At 45.0% G+C, this 17,805-nt stretch overlaps 1 protein-coding gene across 1 annotated transcript in view; it reads right to left on the bottom strand.

Moving 5' to 3' along the window:
* Positions 1 to 1,518: 1,518 nt before the first annotated feature.
* naa15b (N-alpha-acetyltransferase 15, NatA auxiliary subunit b) overlaps positions 1,519 to 17,805 on the bottom strand; it is a 35,973-nt gene continuing 19,686 nt past the window's right edge. Inside the window, 11 exon segments of the mRNA XM_062996321.1 lie at positions 1,519 to 2,016; positions 2,019 to 2,106; positions 4,479 to 4,576; positions 4,708 to 4,851; positions 7,641 to 7,739; positions 8,669 to 8,777; positions 8,887 to 9,080; positions 11,716 to 11,929; positions 12,775 to 12,903; positions 16,864 to 17,016; positions 17,520 to 17,689. Coding sequence (XP_062852391.1) covers positions 1,766 to 2,016; positions 2,019 to 2,106; positions 4,479 to 4,576; positions 4,708 to 4,851; positions 7,641 to 7,739; positions 8,669 to 8,777; positions 8,887 to 9,080; positions 11,716 to 11,929; positions 12,775 to 12,903; positions 16,864 to 17,016; positions 17,520 to 17,689 — 1,649 coding nt within the window. The 3' untranslated portion in view covers positions 1,519 to 1,765.

The raw sequence follows: 17,805 nt of genomic DNA on the forward strand, positions 1-17,805 counted from the left end.
TGACTCCACCTAATATAATAATCTAATATTTTATCCCTACGACTCGAATCCAGGCACTTACTTAATCACTCATTCAACTCCACTCAATCGCTTGATTTGAATCACTCACTCGACTTGAATCATTCACTCGCTCGACTCGACAATCACTCTCACTTGACTCCATTCACTGACTCGCTCACTGGACTCACTCCCTCGACTCAACTCAACTCCAGTCCCTCACTTACTGGACTCACTCCCTCAACCTGACTCAGTCACTCGACTTACTGGCACAACTCACTCCCTCGACTCACCCAGTCCCTTGACTCCACCTAATATAATAATCTAATATTTTACCCCCACGACTCACTCCTACGACTCAACTCCAGGCACTCACTCAACTACGCATTCAACTCCACTCGACTCGCATCACTCGCTTGACCTGACAATCACTCACTTAACTTCACTCACTCACTCGACTCCATTCACTGACTCACTCACTCGACTCACTTACTTGATTCACTCCCCCGACTCAACTCCAGTCACTCACTTATTTGACTCACTCACTGATTCACTCCCTCAACGACTCACTTCCTCAACTTGACTCAGTCACTCGACTTAGTCGCTCAACTCACTCACTCGACTCCAACAGTCCCTTGACTCCACCTAATACAATAATCCACAATTTTACCCCATAATCTAATATTTTACCCCTGCGACTCACTCAACTACTTATTCAACTCCACTCAATCGCTTGACTTGAATCACTCACTCGTCTCGCACCACTCAATCGACTCACATTACTCACTTACCTTCACTCACTCACTCGACTCCATTCACTGACTCACTCACTGGACTCACTTACTTGATTCACTCCCTCGACTCAACTCCAGTCCCTCACTTACCTGACTCACTCACTGACTCACTCCCTCAACTTGACTCACTCACTCGACTTACTCGCTCAACTCACTCACTCGACTCCAACAGTCCCTTGACTCCACCTAATATAATAATCCACTATCCTCCATCAACTTGACTCAGTCACTCGAGTAATATTTTACCCCATAATCTAATATTTTACCCCTACGACTCGACTCTAACTACTCAACTACAGTACTACTACTACTCAAACACTCACTCAACTACTCATTCAACTCCACTCACTCGACTCGCACCACTAGCTTGACTTGACAATCACTCACTTGACTCCAGTCACTGACTCACTCACTGGACTCACTTGATTCACTTCCTCGACTCATCTCCAGTCCCTCACTCACTTGACATACTCACTGGCTCACTCCATCAACTTGACTCAGTCACTCGACTCCACTCACTCAACTCAGTCCCTTGACTCCACCTAACATAATAATCCAATATTTTACCCCATAATCTAATTCCCAGTAGTTTGGCCCTCTTGGTTTAACTCGGCCCTCTTAATACCACCTTCATTCCAAACCCCCCCCCCCCCCCCTCCCCACACACACACACACACACACACACACACACACACACAAAACCACGACTCGGCGCTCCAAGCACAACTCGTTTTATGCGGTTTTTATTTTCATATAAATTACTCTTTAAAACAGAGGGTGGAGGGTGGAGGGGGGGTGTGAGTGAGTGAGCTCGGTTGGTTGACTACAGGATTAGCCGGCGGCGTCACGTCACGCCAGGGCGTTAGCATGTGGTCTGTGTTTTTCAGTTACTGAGTAGTCATGGGCTACTCCGCTCTTCCTCCTCGTCCTCGTCCTCCTCCTGGCTGTGGCTGCCCGTCACCTCTCGGTCCTGATCAGGATGTCCGGGGCGGAGAGAACGCGGGAGGTTCGGCAAAGTGACGCGCCGTCTCGGGAGGGGGGTGTGTTCCAAAAACCGCCGCCGCCGCCGTCGTACCCTCCTGCCGCTCCCTCGGCCCCACCCCACTGCGGGAGTTCACATGTCGTTGGCTAGCTCCTCGGTTTCCGTGGAGACGTCCCCGTTGACGGCGATCTTGGCGTTTTCCTCGTAGCCGGGGGGCATGAAGGCCAGCGTGTACGGGTAGATCTTGTGACACTCGGCCCGGTACGACTCGGCCGTCTCGGACGCGTCTCCGAGGGTCCCGTCGCGCAGGTTCTCCAACACCTCTGTGCAGATCTGAGCGCGGCCAGAAAAGTACGATTATTATTATTATTATTATTATTATTTATTTTTAGAGACGTGCGACAGAAAAAGCTCGTCCGAACTAAAAGTTCCGGAAATGATCAGGTTTTATGTTGCCATGCAAAAAGAAACCCTCACCCAATTACTCACCTGACTCACTCGACTCACTCACTTGACACTTGACTCACGCTTTCGACTCACTCAAACTCGACTCACTCACTCGACTCACTCACTGACAGACTCACTCACTAAACTGCACTTACTTGACTCACTCCCTTGACTCGACTCACTTGACTCGACTCACTTGACTCACTCACTCGACTCATTCCCTCGACTCCACCTATTTGACTCACTCTCTCGACTCGACTCACTTGTTCGACTCCACTCACTACTCACTTGACTCCCTGCCTCAACTCAACTACAGGCACTCAACTACCCACTCGACTCGCTCACTGACTTCCTATCTTGACTCGACTCACTCACTGACAGACTCACTTACTCATTAAACTCCCACTTATTTGACTCACTGCCTCGTCTCAACTCCATTCACTCGACTCACTCACTGACTTACTCTCGACTCACTTGACTCACTCACTGACAGACTCACTCACTCGACTCACTCACTAAACTCTACTTACTTGACTCACTCTCTCGACTCGACTTATTTGACTCACTACCTCGACTCCACTCACTTGTTCGACTCCACTCACTACTCACTTGACTCCCTGCCTCAACTCAACTACAGGCACTCAACTACCCACTCGACTCGCTCACTGACTTCCTATCTTGACTCGACTCACTCACTGACAGACTCACTTACTCATTAAACTCCCACTTATTTGACTCACTGCCTCGTCTCAACTCCATTCACTCGACTCACTCACTGACTTACTCTCGACTCACTTGACTCACTCACTGACAGACTCACTCACTCGACTCACTCACTAAACTCTACTTACTTGACTCACTCTCTCGACTCGACTTATTTGACTCACTACCTCGACTCCACTCACTTGTTCGACTCCACTCACTACTCACTTGACTCCCTGCCTCAACTCAACTACCCACTCGACTCGCTCACTGACTTGCTCTCTTGACTCGACTCACTTGACTCACTTACTGACACTCACTCACTCACTAGACTCACTCACTAAACTCCACTTACTTGACTCACTTCCTCGTCTCAACTCCATTCACTCGACTCACTCACTAGATTCTACTTACTTGACTCACTCCCTCGACTCCACTCACTGACTTGCTCATTGATCAAGAGAGAAACCCTCACTCATGCTTTTTCTTTGTCCATGTGACCCAGTCGAGCTTTAAAGTGACCGTTTCGGAGCAGCCCATGACTATGTAAAGCTCACTTGACAGTGGACATGGTCACTTATGTTCCCACAAAGCTAAACTCCACCGTTTCATGATATCAGACATGACACTTCCCTGATTGCTCATCACCTGTAGGTGTTTCTGAACTCTAGCTGACCCTGGTCGCATTAACCAGTGGTCCTCCCGTCCATCCTCCATCAGCTGACCGATAGTCATTATTAATGTTTCCTGTTTTTCTGGTCTACAGCTTCCTAAACGCTCTCCCACACTGCTCTAATAAATCCAGTCTATTGCAGTTGGGTTTGACTCACTCCCTCGTCTTGACTTAATTTCCCCTTTACTCACTCACTGACTTACTCTCTCGACTCACTTGACTCACTCACTGACTCACTCGCTTGTTCGACTCTACTCACCTGACTTCCTGCCTCAACTCAACTACAAGCACTCAATTACTCACTCGACTCACTCACTTCACTCCCTCAACTCAACTTCACTCACTAACTCTTGACCCTTGACTCACTCACTGACAGACTGACTCACTCAAATCGTTCACTAAACTCCACTTACTTGACTCACTCCCTCGACTCGACTTATTTGACTCACTCCCTTGACTCGACTCACTCAACTTCACTCACTGACTTACTCTCTCGACTCGACTTACTTGACTCACTCACTGACAGACTCACTCACTAAACTCACTCACTAAACTTTACTTATTTGACTCACTCCCTCGACTTGACTCATTCACTTAAAGACTCACTCACTTACTCTCTTGACTGCACTCTCACTCGGCTCCACTCACTAAAAGATTCAGTCACTCGACTTGACTCACTCGACCCTAGTCACTAACTTGAGTTGACTCGCTCACTAGATTCCACTTACACGACTCCACTCAACTCCAGGCACTCACTCAATTACTTATTCAACTCCACTCACTTGACTCACTCGGCCCGAGTCGTCTCCACTCCCTCGACTTGACTCACCAACTGTAGCTCACAGTAATTCTGAGTAAGTATTCTTTTTTAAACTTGAGTCACCTGAATACTTCTGTTTTCGAGTGATTCGTCCAGTGCTGTAGCGAGTTCCACTGCTTTCTTCTGTGACGAGGGTTCCAGGTAGAACATGATTTTGGCAGCTTCAGGAGAAAATCATCAAGATAAAAAGAGAGAAATAAAAGATCAGGTTAGTCCTGGTGCTCATCATACGTTTTTGTGAACGATTTTAAACTCTTTAATGTATTGTGTCTCGTGTTACTGATCTTTGTACCTGCTAACCGGTGAGGAATCGATCCTGAGTGCTTGCTGAGGAAGGCCTGGTTGAAGCTCTTAGGATTGCTGTCACCAAACAATCGAGGGATTTCCTGCTTGAGGACTGTGCTGACAGGATCGGCCAGGTCTTTAGCTTCCGACACTGTTAGCAGGAGAGCGAGAAATAAAATATAAACATACCACAACAAGAAAGGACTTCATCACAGGAAATCACACAATTAATTACATAAACATTTGTGAATTCTATTTGACCTGTATTTAAAAATAAACTAACAACAGTTATTATTGGTTTAGAAGCTAAAGACACAATTTTGATTCATTTAATGTTTTTTTATGCAAGACTTTAGTTACATAACCATACAGGTACTTTATAAATGCACCAGTCTAGCACCTGCACTCTCTGATCATGCAGCCATGCTGCTGTAAAAATGTGGCTGCTGTCACACCCCCTGCTGGACTGAGAATAGTCCACCAACCACAAACATCCAGCCGACAGCGCCCCGTGGGCAGCGTCCTGTGACCACTGATGAAGGTCTAGAACAGAGGTCACTAACAGGAGGACCGCGGTCCGGGTCCGGACCCAGAAGCTGTCCAATACGGACCCGGACCTACAGCCAAAACAGAAAGTTATGATTTGAAACCTGACGGAGCGCTTCTATTTTAACCGGCGCAGCTTCTGTACCATTTACGGTAGCGGTTTAGTGGATGAGAAAACGCACAGACACCAGAGATCACGTGACACCACTCAGCCAATCAAGTCTGTGCATTCCAGCCGGTAAACACTGCGACTCTACAGTGCAGACAGATGAGAGAGTTAGAGGCGAGTTACATGTGGAAAGACGGTGGAAAGAAAAAGAAAGATAGCGAACGTAGAACAAACGAAGGGAGAGATACAGACGACTGTGCAGGAGAAAGTTGAGAAAAGACGAGTGAGACAGGAGACAAATGGCGCTCTCCAAAAAAGAAACGTGTACAGCGAAAATACAGCATTTAATCAACAATTTATTTTTATTTTCTCCTAATTTGATAAGTTGGGGTGGTCCGGGTCCTCTCTGTGTGGAGTTTGCATGTTCTCCCCGTGTCTGCATGGGTTTACTTCGGTGCTCCGGTTTCCTCCCACAGTACAAAGACGTGCAAGTGAGGTGAATTGGAGACACTGAATTGTCCATGACTGTTTGATATAAACTTGTGAACTGATGAATCTTGTGTAATGAGTAACTACCGTTCCTGTCATGATGTAACCAAAGTGTAAAACATCACGTTATAATCCTAATAAACAAACAGACATTTGATTTGACAGTCAGTTATTGATTACATGCAGATGTTGATACAACTACTAGGCTACTTATATATAATATATATATATATATTATATGTTATGCAGTGATAGCTCAGTGGTTAAGGTACTGGACTAATAAACAGAAGGTTGCCGGTTCAAGCCCCACCACCACCAAGTTGCCACTGTTGGGTCCCTGAGTAAGGCCCTTAACCCTCAATTGCTCATTGTGTAAGTCGCTTTGGATAAAAGTGTCCGCTAAATGCTATATATATATACAGTATATACTGTATATATAGTTAAACATTCCGGACCTTTGCTTCAAGAAATTTTCTCTAACTGGACCTCTTCAAATTTTAGTTGAATACCCCTGGTCTAGAAGATGAGCGACTCAAACAGCAGCAATAGATGAGCGATCGTCTCTGACTTTACATCTACAAGGTGGACCGACTAGGTAGGAGTGTCTAATAGAGTGGACAGTGAGTGGACACGGTGTTTAAAAACTCCAGCAGCGCTGCTGTGTCTGATCCACTCATACCAGCACAACACACACTAACACACCACCACCATGCCAGTGTCACTGCAGTGCTGAGAATCATCCACCACCTAAATAATACCTGCTCTGTGGGGGTCCTGTGGGGGTCCTGACCATTGAAGAACAGGGTGAAAGGGGGTAACAAAGCATGTAGAGAAACAGATGGACTACAGGCAGTAATTGTAGAACTACAAAGTGCTTCTATATGGTAAGTGGAGCTGATAACATGGACAGTGAGTGTAGAAACAAGGTGGTTTTAATGTTATGGCTGATCAGTGTACAGTGCTGTGTTTGTTTTTAATGGATTGTTAGGGGTTTTCACACCCAGCTGCTGAGTTTAATAAGAGAGAAGTGGTTTTCAGTTCACACACACACACACACACACACACACACACACACACACACACACACACACACACACACACACACACACAGTTATTTTGGATTCCCCAAAAATTTGTAATGTTGTGCACTTTAGAAAAACTCACTTATTGAGAAACAAGCCTCCGCCCTTATTGTGTAAATAACAAACACTACATGGACAAAAGTATGGGACACCCCTTCTAAATCTTCTATTTATCTGTTTCAGACAAAGCAATTTATAAAATATAGTATAATAAGTCAGTAATATAAAGGAAACGCAACAGTTTAAGGAAGCCCCTTTCCTGTTCCAGCATGACTGTGTAAGCTCTATAAAGACAGAAAGAAGATATAATTAGATATAGAAGATAAGTTTCTCTATAAAGAAACTCCAGAACATCAACTGAGGGCTAGTAACCAGTATAACGGGCACAAATTCCCACAGACATACTTTACAGTCTTGTGAGAAGCCCTGCCAGAATAGAGGATGTTGTTCTAGCTGTAAAGATCACATAAAAATCACTCTACTTATATATACCATTAGTTTTTAAAGCGTATAGTCAGGTGTCCAGATACTTTTGACCATATAGTGTATATACAGTAAAGTATTTTAATATAGCTTAATAAGGTAAAATACTGTATATATAAATTCACAAATAAGCACCTTCTGTTTTTGTTTAAATGTGACAAATGAAATCACTCGGTGCTGATAAAACTATCAAACACAAACATGTCAGGCGACGCGTCACAGGGGTCGTACCTCTTTTAAAGAAGCGTCCTAGACAGTGGTGAAGCCAGGGGTGATCAGGGTCTATGGCGTAAGCTCTCTTCACCGACTGCAACATTAACAAGCACCGGTCTGTAAAACAGGAGGGGAAAAAGAACATGTAAACAATGCACGAAACTCTCCTAATTTAGACATAACCAGTTCCTAATGTGTCCTGCTGCTTACACAGCCCCCAATGTGTCGAGTAGAGTCGGATCACCACACGCCCGCTCGGACACACATCTGTGGTCGCTTCTTATCACCTGCCAGTGTTGGGTTCCTACAAGGAGCCGTATAGCGTACGGAGAACCGAGTTTCCCGTTCTCATACACGGCCAGTTGTGTGTTTGGACGCCCGGTTAGGTCGCGGCTCGGCTGTTATCGTAACTTGTGTCTGAACACTCTACAGTGATGAGTTAGCGGGACAAGCATTTGTTTCCCTGTCAAATTTCCTCTCGATTTAATCATATCCGATTCCCAGATCATATTTAACCTGACCAAACACACGCCCCCTCCAACACGTGTGCAGTACAGACCGCTTCTTTTCACCTGCACCGGGTGGGTTCATACAGAGATCTGTATCGCGCACGGAGAAGCACGCACTGATCTCTATTACCCCCCCCCCCGGTCTCTGTGCAGTATCTCAATCAGCCAGCAGAGGGCGTAACTGCAGCAGTTATTAGGAATCCCTTCCTTTCTAACCTTTATATACATTAAACATCAGTGAGCATTTATTTACATGTGAAAGGAACTCCGTTGGTTGCTTCGCATTATAATCATCCGCAATGTTTGTAGTTTTTTTGTGAGGAAACAATGCTGGGATTGATCTTCGGCGCTGAGGAGGCGTCGGACGCTCCCTCGTTATTCAGTCAGATCATCACTCGGGATTAAGGCGCCTCAGTAGGAGCATTTTAAGGGAGATAAGAGTTTAGACACGCCCTCTTCTCAGGAGCGTAGGATGATGTAAGGTTTTCAGACAGACCCGCAGTTTCATGTAATTAAATAACACGACGTGATCGGCACCTTTTCTGAAGTAGATCTCGAAGGCCAGTAGGTGCGTGTCGATCTTGTTCTTCACCAGGTTTTTTAAAGGTATCAGGAACTTCACCGCCTCGTCTAACGGGTTTTCCACCTACGGACAGAAACGGAAGCAGAACAGAGACGTGAAACTGATCGACCGGTTCCTCTCTGGCTCACACGTGAAAAGCTAAAGCTAAAGGTTTTGTTTCTGTGTTCCCCACCTTAGCCAGTTTATCAGGTATGAGCTCCTCTTTGGGTCCACCGATCTCCTCGTCGTCGTCCTCTTTCTTCTTCTTCTGGTTCTTGAGCTGCTTCTCTTTCTCGGCGTTCTTCTTCTCCTCCTCCAGCTGAGCTTTCTTCTGCGCTCGTCGCTGCTTGTTTCTCAGTTTCTTCAGCTCTTTGTCTGACAGGTTTCCTATAAAACACACACAGATATAACACAGTTGGATGTGATGTGGGCTGCGTTATAACCTCAGACTCTCATTATTACACCAGGTAAACAGGGCTGCACGGTAGAAAGACTCGATGGCTATTTTTAAATACAGCGATTACATACCAGTACTGAATGTGGTGGAAAAACCCTAAATTAAAAACCTGAGACTGGATGATGAGTAGAACCGAGTTTTATTTTTGTCTGTAGGGAAGAATCGCACCAAGAATTCTCACATAGAAACTCGGAAAGTGCGATAAGAAGGAAAGAAAATAATTCTCCTTTATACTCCCACCATAGGAACTCCCTAGAACATAGTAAGTGGTCTCAACCAGTTAGAACTGGGTTTCTGAGGTCAGTATTCTTGGAATATTGGAATATCACTACTGGCAATCATGCCCTACATCAGGGGTGTCGAACTCAAGTCCCGCCACGTCATTGTATGTGGCGAGAGCTTAAAACACGTACGATTGTTGTGATGGCGTCTCTTCCGCCAATCAGGGTCCTTACACAGCGTACGAAGACCCACCCACCCACACATAGTCCGGCCCCCACCCTGCAGATACGGTGGCCAATTAGTATCTGCTGCAGGCACTGCCGATTAGATGGCGCCCAGCCGACCGGTGGCAAAACTCGGTGCTGGTGTGCAAGTGGAATATCCCGCTGCGCCACCAGGGCGCCCCGGACTTATAATTTAATGAGATCCTTGCGAATTTAAGCGGCGACCGCGGACATCGTAGTCATGGCAACTAACTTTGACCATAGCCAAGAGGTCATGTCACTTTTACGTGGACGTTTTAGCAAAATAACGCGGGGTAGCGTCAGTAGTGTAAACAATAATAAATAGACGTTAATTCTCTTACGTTTACATTTACATTTTCGGCACTTAGCGGACGCCTTTATCCAAAGCGACTTACATTACAGGTACAGTATACAGTCTGAGCAATTGAGGGTTAAGGGCCTTGCTCGAGGGCCCAGCAGCAGCAACCTGGCAGTGGCGGGGCTTGAACCAGCGACCTTCTGGTTACTAGTCCAGTACCTTAACCACTAGGCTACGGCTTGCCCCCTCTTACAATCTAATACAGAATCATCGTCTGTAAATAGTAGACGTTTATATTCTCAGTTGTTCGTAAATGTTTAGCGAGAACGTTACAGCGTTCCAGCTACGAATTTACCGTCATTCTGTAATTAAATACGGTTGTAAACGTTACTATAGCAATTAGTATTTTTACACAAAATGCTAACGCGTTAGCGCTTGTTTACGTTTGGTTAAATTTCATATTGTTCTAGATGTAACACTGATATAAACTATAGCTCAGTGCGTGTACTTGTACTGTATTACGTTTATTTATTGTTTTATTGTTTGTATTTTGTAGTTTTACTTCGTTCTGATGCACACAGAGCAAATAACACCGACGTAACTGTATTCTGGAAGGAGTGTCTGAGTGTCTGTCTGTCTGTCTGTCTGTCTGTCTGTCTGTCTAGCTGAGAAAGGGGGAAAAACTCTTAGCGAGGGCAGAACGATCGTCTTAAAATACGCTGTAAAATCCTACACAAACTGCATCTCCCACAATGCACTCCGATTTAGTGACCTGCAAAGTGACCGCGACTCGCATCCCACCACTAGTGGTGAAGGAGAACAATATAAATGTAGATAAACGTTATAAATATACAGAATAAATTCGCCATTTTAACACAAAACACAGAATTTAGCCTCTAAAAAAACAACAAACTGCCGTCTGTAATCACAGCAGGATACGTTACAATCGGCCCTTTGAGTTTGACAAAAAAAATGAGTAAAAATGAGTTTGACACCCCTGCTCTACATACATCTACACACATACAAGTTTAGACTCACTTTTACTGCTTCGTTTCAAACAGTTCGGCTTATTGGAGGCGCTTTGAAAAGATCAGCTGCGAACTAGGACAAAGTTCACTCAGGTGGGGGCGCCCAGGCTAGCACACCATCGCTGGGATTCCTTCGAATTCGAGGGACTGTTGTAGCTCAGCAGTTACGGTACTGGACTAGTAATCAGAAGGTTAAAGGTTCAAGCCTCACTACTGCCAGGTTGCCACTGTTGGGCCCCTGGACAAGGCCCTTAACCCTCAATTGCTCAAACTGGATAAAAGCAATTGGATAAAAGCGTCTGCTGAAATAAAATGCTGTAAATGTAAGTGAACCTCAGCTCCGCTACCGGTCGGCTGGGCGCCCCCTAGCGGGCACGATCAGCAGTGCGGACAGTGCAGCAAACAAAACCGGCCACTAGTCAGAGACTGAAAAGTGGGCGGGGTCTTCAGGGATGTGTAAGGACCCTGGTTAGTAGACCGAGGCGCCTGTACAGAAGTGGAAGAACGTAGTGATCAGCGCCGATCCACCGAAGTATGGGGGGATAAGAAAGGGTCGAAGGGAGGGCGTGTCAGGAGGATATACCCTCCTCGTACACCCTCAGGGTCTCAAGCGGAGGAAGAGGAACCGGCTACGACTAAACTGGCCACAGCAAGCGCTGAAATCGCAACCCAACGTGGCACATGTGCTCCTGATTTCGCTCCAGTTCTGACATGGACAGGAAGCCTCGGTGCTGAATGTGGGGGGTTCGGTCACCGTCCCTAATTTCCGTACCGGTCTCGGCCTGCAGCTCTTTGCTGTCGTCGGTGAGAGGGTTATCGTGCAGGTTGAGGTAGATCTGAATGGCGGTGATGGCGGCTTTGTAGTAGAACGGGTGCATGCGCAGCACGTCCTCCAGCTTCAGCAGGTCCACGTAGGAGCGCAGCGTCATCTTACGCATGCAGTACGTGTGGAAGTCGAACTGATCGTCCGTGATCTCTACAAAGTGCTGAAGACATGAAGATATATTCAATTAACAGAGTGATGCTTTATACATAACATTAAAACCACCTCCTCGTTTCTACACTCACTGTCCATGTTATCAGCTCCACTTACCATATAGGAGCACTTTGTAGTTCTACAATTACTGACTGTAGTCCATCTGTTTCTCTACATGCTTTGTTAGCTCCTTTCATGCTGTTCTTCACTGGTCAAGACCCCCACAGGACCCCCCACAGAGCAGGTATTATTTAGGTGGTGGATGATTCTCAGCACTGCAGTGACACTGACATGGTGCTGGTGTGTTAGTGTGTGTTGTGCTGGTATGATGGAGGTTTTAAACACCTCACTGTCACTGCTGGACTGAGAATAGTCCACCAACCACAAACATCCAGCCAACAGCGCCCCGTGTGCAGCGTCCTGTGACCACTGATGAAGGTCTAGAAGATGAGCGACTCAAACAGCAGCAATAGATGAGCGATCGTGTCTGATCCACTCATACCAGCACAACACACACTAACACACCACCACCATGTCAGTGTCACTGCAGTGCTGAGGATCATCCACCACCTAAATAATACCTGCTCTGTGGGGGTCCTGACCATTGAAGAACAGCATGAAAGGGGGTAACAAAGCATGTAGAGAAACAGATGGACAACAGTCAGTAATTGTAGAACTACAAAGTGCTTCTATATGGTAAGTGGAGCTGATAATAAAATGGATGGTTGCCAGTTCAATCCCCATCATTGCTATCAGCTTAACCACCGAGCTACATTAAAAACAGCAGGACGCACTTGAACGGAATCCATCCACCTAAACCCATTCTGAACCAGACAAAGGGGATTAGAACCTCACCCTCTCGATCTCGTGGCATTTCTTAAGCGCCTCTCCGTACTTCTTCATGGATTTGTACGACAGAGCACATTCGGTCTGAAACCACATGCACTGCATCTCGTTCAGGTTCTCCACCGCCGACGCCCCTTCCTGGAGAAAAGAGATGAGAATCCACATGAGAAGTTTTCATCATTATTGTTTATTCTAAATGCATAATAATTATAATCATTCTCATTAAGTCTGTGAACACCGTGGGTCATTTTTATACACGGGTACAAAAGGTTCCCACTAAAACGTTGACGGTCTTAAAACACATTGTAAAATCGTACATAAACCACATCTTGTTATTTTGTGACCCGTGAAGTTACAGCATCCCGCCACTAGATGGCAGCGTTTCCACATCAGCAATTAACTAATGAGAAATGTCTACAATTACAATTACACCGGTACCTTGTAACTCGGCGTCCCCTAAACTCGACTTTTTAAACTGTATTTCAGTGTGTTTATATTATATTTGTGTTATTTTCAGTGTATAAGAGCAAAAACAACCTCATTATTTTACATTAAGCTAATATACAGGGTGGGCCATTTATATGGATACACCTAAATAAAATGGGAATGGTTGGTGATATTAACTTCCTGTTTGTGGCACATTAGTATATGGGAGGGGGCAAACTTTTCAAGATGGGTGGTGACCATGGCGGCCATTTTGGTTTTAACGTAACTTTATTCTTTCATGAGTTATTTACAAGTTTCTGACCACTTATAAAATGTGTTCAAAGTGCTGCCCATTGTGTTGGATTGTCAATGCAACCCTCTTCTCCCACTCTTCACACACTGATAGCAACACCGCAGAAGAAATGCTAGCACAGGCTTCCAGTATCCGTAGTTTCAGGTGCTGCACATCTCGTATATTCACAGCATAGACAATTGCCTTCAGATGACCCCAAAGATAAAACTCTAAGGGGGTCAGATCGGGAGACCTTGGGGGCCATTCAACTGGCCCACGACGACCAATCCACTTTCCAGGAAACCGTTCATCTAGGAATGCTCGGACCTGACACCCATAATGTGGTGGTGCACCATCTTGCTGGAAAAACTCAGGGAACGTGCCAGCTTCAGTGCATAAAGAGGGAAACACATCATCATGTAGCAATTTCAAATATCCAGTGGCCTTGAGGTTTCCATTGATGAAGAATGGCCCCACTATCTTTGTACCCCATATACCACACCATACCATCAATTTTTGTGTTCCAACAGTCTTGGAGGGATCTATCCAATGTGGGTTAGTGTCAGACCAATAGCGGTGGTTTTGTTTGTTAACTTCACCATTCACATAAAAGTTTGCCTCATCACTGAACAAAATGTTCTGTGTAAACTGAGGGTCCTGTTCCAATTTTTGTTTTGCCCATTCTGCAAATTCAGTGCGCCGATCTGGGTCATCCTCGTCGAGATGCTGCAGCAGCTGGAGTTTGTAAGGGTGCCATTTGTGAGTAGCTAATATCCGCCGAAGGGATGTTCGACTGATGCCACTCTCCAGTGACATGCGGCGAGTGCTACGCTGTGGGCTCTTGCTGAATGAAGCTAGGACAGCCACTGATGTTTCTTCATTAGTGACAGTTTTCATGCGTCCACATTTTGGCAAATCCAACAATGAACCAGTTTCAAGAAACTTGGCAAGCAGTTTGCTAACTGTAGCATGGGAGATGGGTGGTCTCGTAGGGTGTGTTGCATTGAAATCTGCTGCAATGACCCGGGTACTGCGTTCACCAGACATCAACACAATTTCTATCCGCTCCTCACGTGTTAACCTCTGCGACATGTCAATGGCTGTAAACAAAGAGAAGCTTGTAAATAACTCATGAAAGAATAACGTTACGTTAAAACCAAGCACACCATTGTTTTTCTTGTGAAATTCTCAATAAGTTTGATGTGTCACATGACCCTCTTCCCATTGAAAAAACTAAAGTTGGATCCAAAATGGCCGACTTCAAAATGGCCGCCATGGTCACCACCCATCTTGAAAAGTTTCCCCCCTCCCATATACTAATGTGCCACAAACAGGAAGTTAATATCACCAACCATTCCCATTTTATTTAGGTGTATCCATATAAATGGCCCACCCTGTATATATATATATATATATACTGTATATACCTGTATATAAAGATGCGCAATAGTATTAAAAACGATAATAATTACTGTCACAATAAATAAATAAATACTAATTTCTCATATATCTTGTAATTTTAGCTTATTTTGTGCTGTACCGAGTTTTTATATTTTTTGTAGTTTTTTCTCTAATATATTTTAATATATTTTATTCTATGTTTATTTTATTATTGCTGCTGATCTCACAGAGCTACCAAACTAAATCTCGTTGTATAACTACAATGACAATAAAGTCATAATATCTTAATATCTGCAGTCCTACGGGACCATGGACGCATTAACAGGTTTCCCAAACATCCTTATGAAACTCAACGTCTTTAAAACTCGACGCCACTCCCAGAACCGACTGACGTCCAGTTTCAAGGAACCGCTGTAATCCCCAAATGTCCAAGAAGAGAAAATTTATGCAGACTGAAGGTGATTTATTGAAAGATGGGAACGCGATTACATGTTTGAGCTTTAAGAAGAAAAACCCGGTAACAATTTGTCCAAGAATTTAAAAGGCAGACAAACGGCCCTTTGAGGCCCCCATAACGCTGATGTGGCCCCGCGGTGGAAATGAGTTTGACACCCCTGCACTGAAATCTTGCATACATTTTAATTTCGTATAAAAACTACACGTTTATCATTGGGCTGTGCGATATGACTTAAAAACTCATATCTCGATATGCTTTTGAGAAGTGGTGATATATACGATACTATACGATATAATGTAAACTTAAAGTACAATCGCAGGCCACTAGCTTATTTTGTTTACAAGCTATCTTAAACACACAAAATACTGCAGTTCTGACAGAATTACAGTAGGGATGTAACGATACACTCTACCCACGATGCGATGCGATGCGATGCACGATACTGGGTTCACGATACGATTTTCCCCCGATTTTTTTAAACTAAATGAAATTGAAGATAAATTATGACGTTTCCTTTTATTACTTCTATTTAAAATAAAATACTGTATTTGTGCTTATATTTAATTCATCTAAATAATGAATGTCCTTTTAATTATTAGATAGGTGCAAACTATGCAAAATAAATGCTACACATTTCCCTTATTCTGTAATAAAATATATAGCGCCAGCGCCCTCTGCTGTTTAAAGTGAATATCGATTCATCTTAAACGATTAACCGGTTCAAATCGCGGCACAAGCGCACCGATTTTTAACTGTCTTCCGGTGCACCATTACATCCCTAAATTACAGTGTTTAACTTTTGTATTATTACAGGCTGTATTTGTATTAAAAAAATCCTGAAAACGTTCAATATTTGATGATGCTTTTCTATCATTGCAAAATAAAAGCGCACGATGAACAGCAGCACCGCGACCCAGATCAACCACACAGCAGCATCAAATCATAACCGCTGCTTACCTGAGGATATATTACACTTGTTTTTCTTTTTGAAGGCCACTTTATACGTTTCCAGAATATTTCCAGAATATTTAAATCCATCTCTAACCGTGTTTGTCCATCTAACTAACTTTTAACCAAAAATCTGAACTTGGAAGCTCTGATTGGTTTATACAGCTGTTTCTCAAGGCTTGAACCACGAATGATTCATTTGTGCGAATGAATCTTTACCATAGATAAGAGCATAGCTCCCTGATTCGATTCCAGTGAATGATTCGTTTGAAGAGAGTCGTTTCGGACAGTGATTCAGTTTACATGTGTGTGCGTTTCCGCTTAGCGCTTTTGTGCTCCGTTTGAATTGTTCTCGAATGGTAACCTGTGTATTCTAGACATGAATACGCTCATTTTTAACATCGTGTAAAAAGTAATATCGAATATATCGATATTCGCGATATACCGCCCAGCCCTAATTTCTCATAAAATGTAAGGTCATCTATCCATAGGCTGAAACTGAGGAGTAATTGTGCTATGCAGTGGAGCCGTGATCCTCCACAGAGGTGCTGGTGGTGCGAGACCCAAAACTCACCCGTGTGAACTTGGAGCACATCTCCTCGGCCTCCTTGACCTGACCCGCTTTGAGCAGATACTTGGCGCATTTGGAGTTGATGAAGCGGTCGGCGGTGTCCAGGGCCTGAGCCTCGTCCATCCATCGCGCCGCCTCTCGGATGTTCCCAGCATGCTTTGCGTGCAAGAAATGACAGGTCAATTCATTTTCGAGATATTAGAATTAAGAACCATCAGGGGTACGGGGTGCTCGGGTGGCCGTGTTTGAGGGAGGGAAGGTTGGGCGGGGTCTCTTCTCCGGTTGGAGTAACTGCTGCAGTTACGACCTCTGCTGGCCGATTGGTGGTACTGCACAGAGACGGGGGATATTAGAGAACCGTGCGTGACTCCATATGAACCCGCCTGGTGCAGGGGGAAAGAAGCGGTCTCTACTGCACATGTGTGTTAGCTATGACTGCAGCAGCAGAGGTTGAATACAGGGAATTGGATACGACTTGGATAGGACTAAATTGGGAGGAAAATTCTGAGACTCTCAGCTGTGCTATCGGCCAGCCGACATGATTGGCTAGGATCCAAGAGGGAAGTAGGTGGTTGAAACAGCCTAACCATGTGACACTCACTTGTCAGTGCACTCTCAGTGCTGGTCCCATGCCCGGTTACCAACAGAGGGGTTTTTACCTTATATATCTTGGCTTTAACAAGGAAGAGCTCGATGAGCGTCGGCGTGCTCTCGATGGCGGCGTTGATGTACTCCAGCGCCAGCGTCTGCTGCCCGATCTGATCGTAGTGCTGCGCCAGGAAGTACTGAACCCAGAGCAACGTGGTGGGCGGCTCCTCCTTCCCGTCATCTGAGCGACAAGCAAAACAACCAATCAGACGTCAAGAATCAGCCGGTCAAGAATTTAATTTCAGGCCTGCAACACATTCCAGAAAAGGTTGGGACGGTAAAGCATCGACTGCAGGC

Source organism: Trichomycterus rosablanca, chromosome 5 (genome assembly GCF_030014385.1).
Source record: "Trichomycterus rosablanca isolate fTriRos1 chromosome 5, fTriRos1.hap1, whole genome shotgun sequence".
NCBI lineage: Eukaryota > Metazoa > Chordata > Actinopteri > Siluriformes > Trichomycteridae > Trichomycterus > Trichomycterus rosablanca.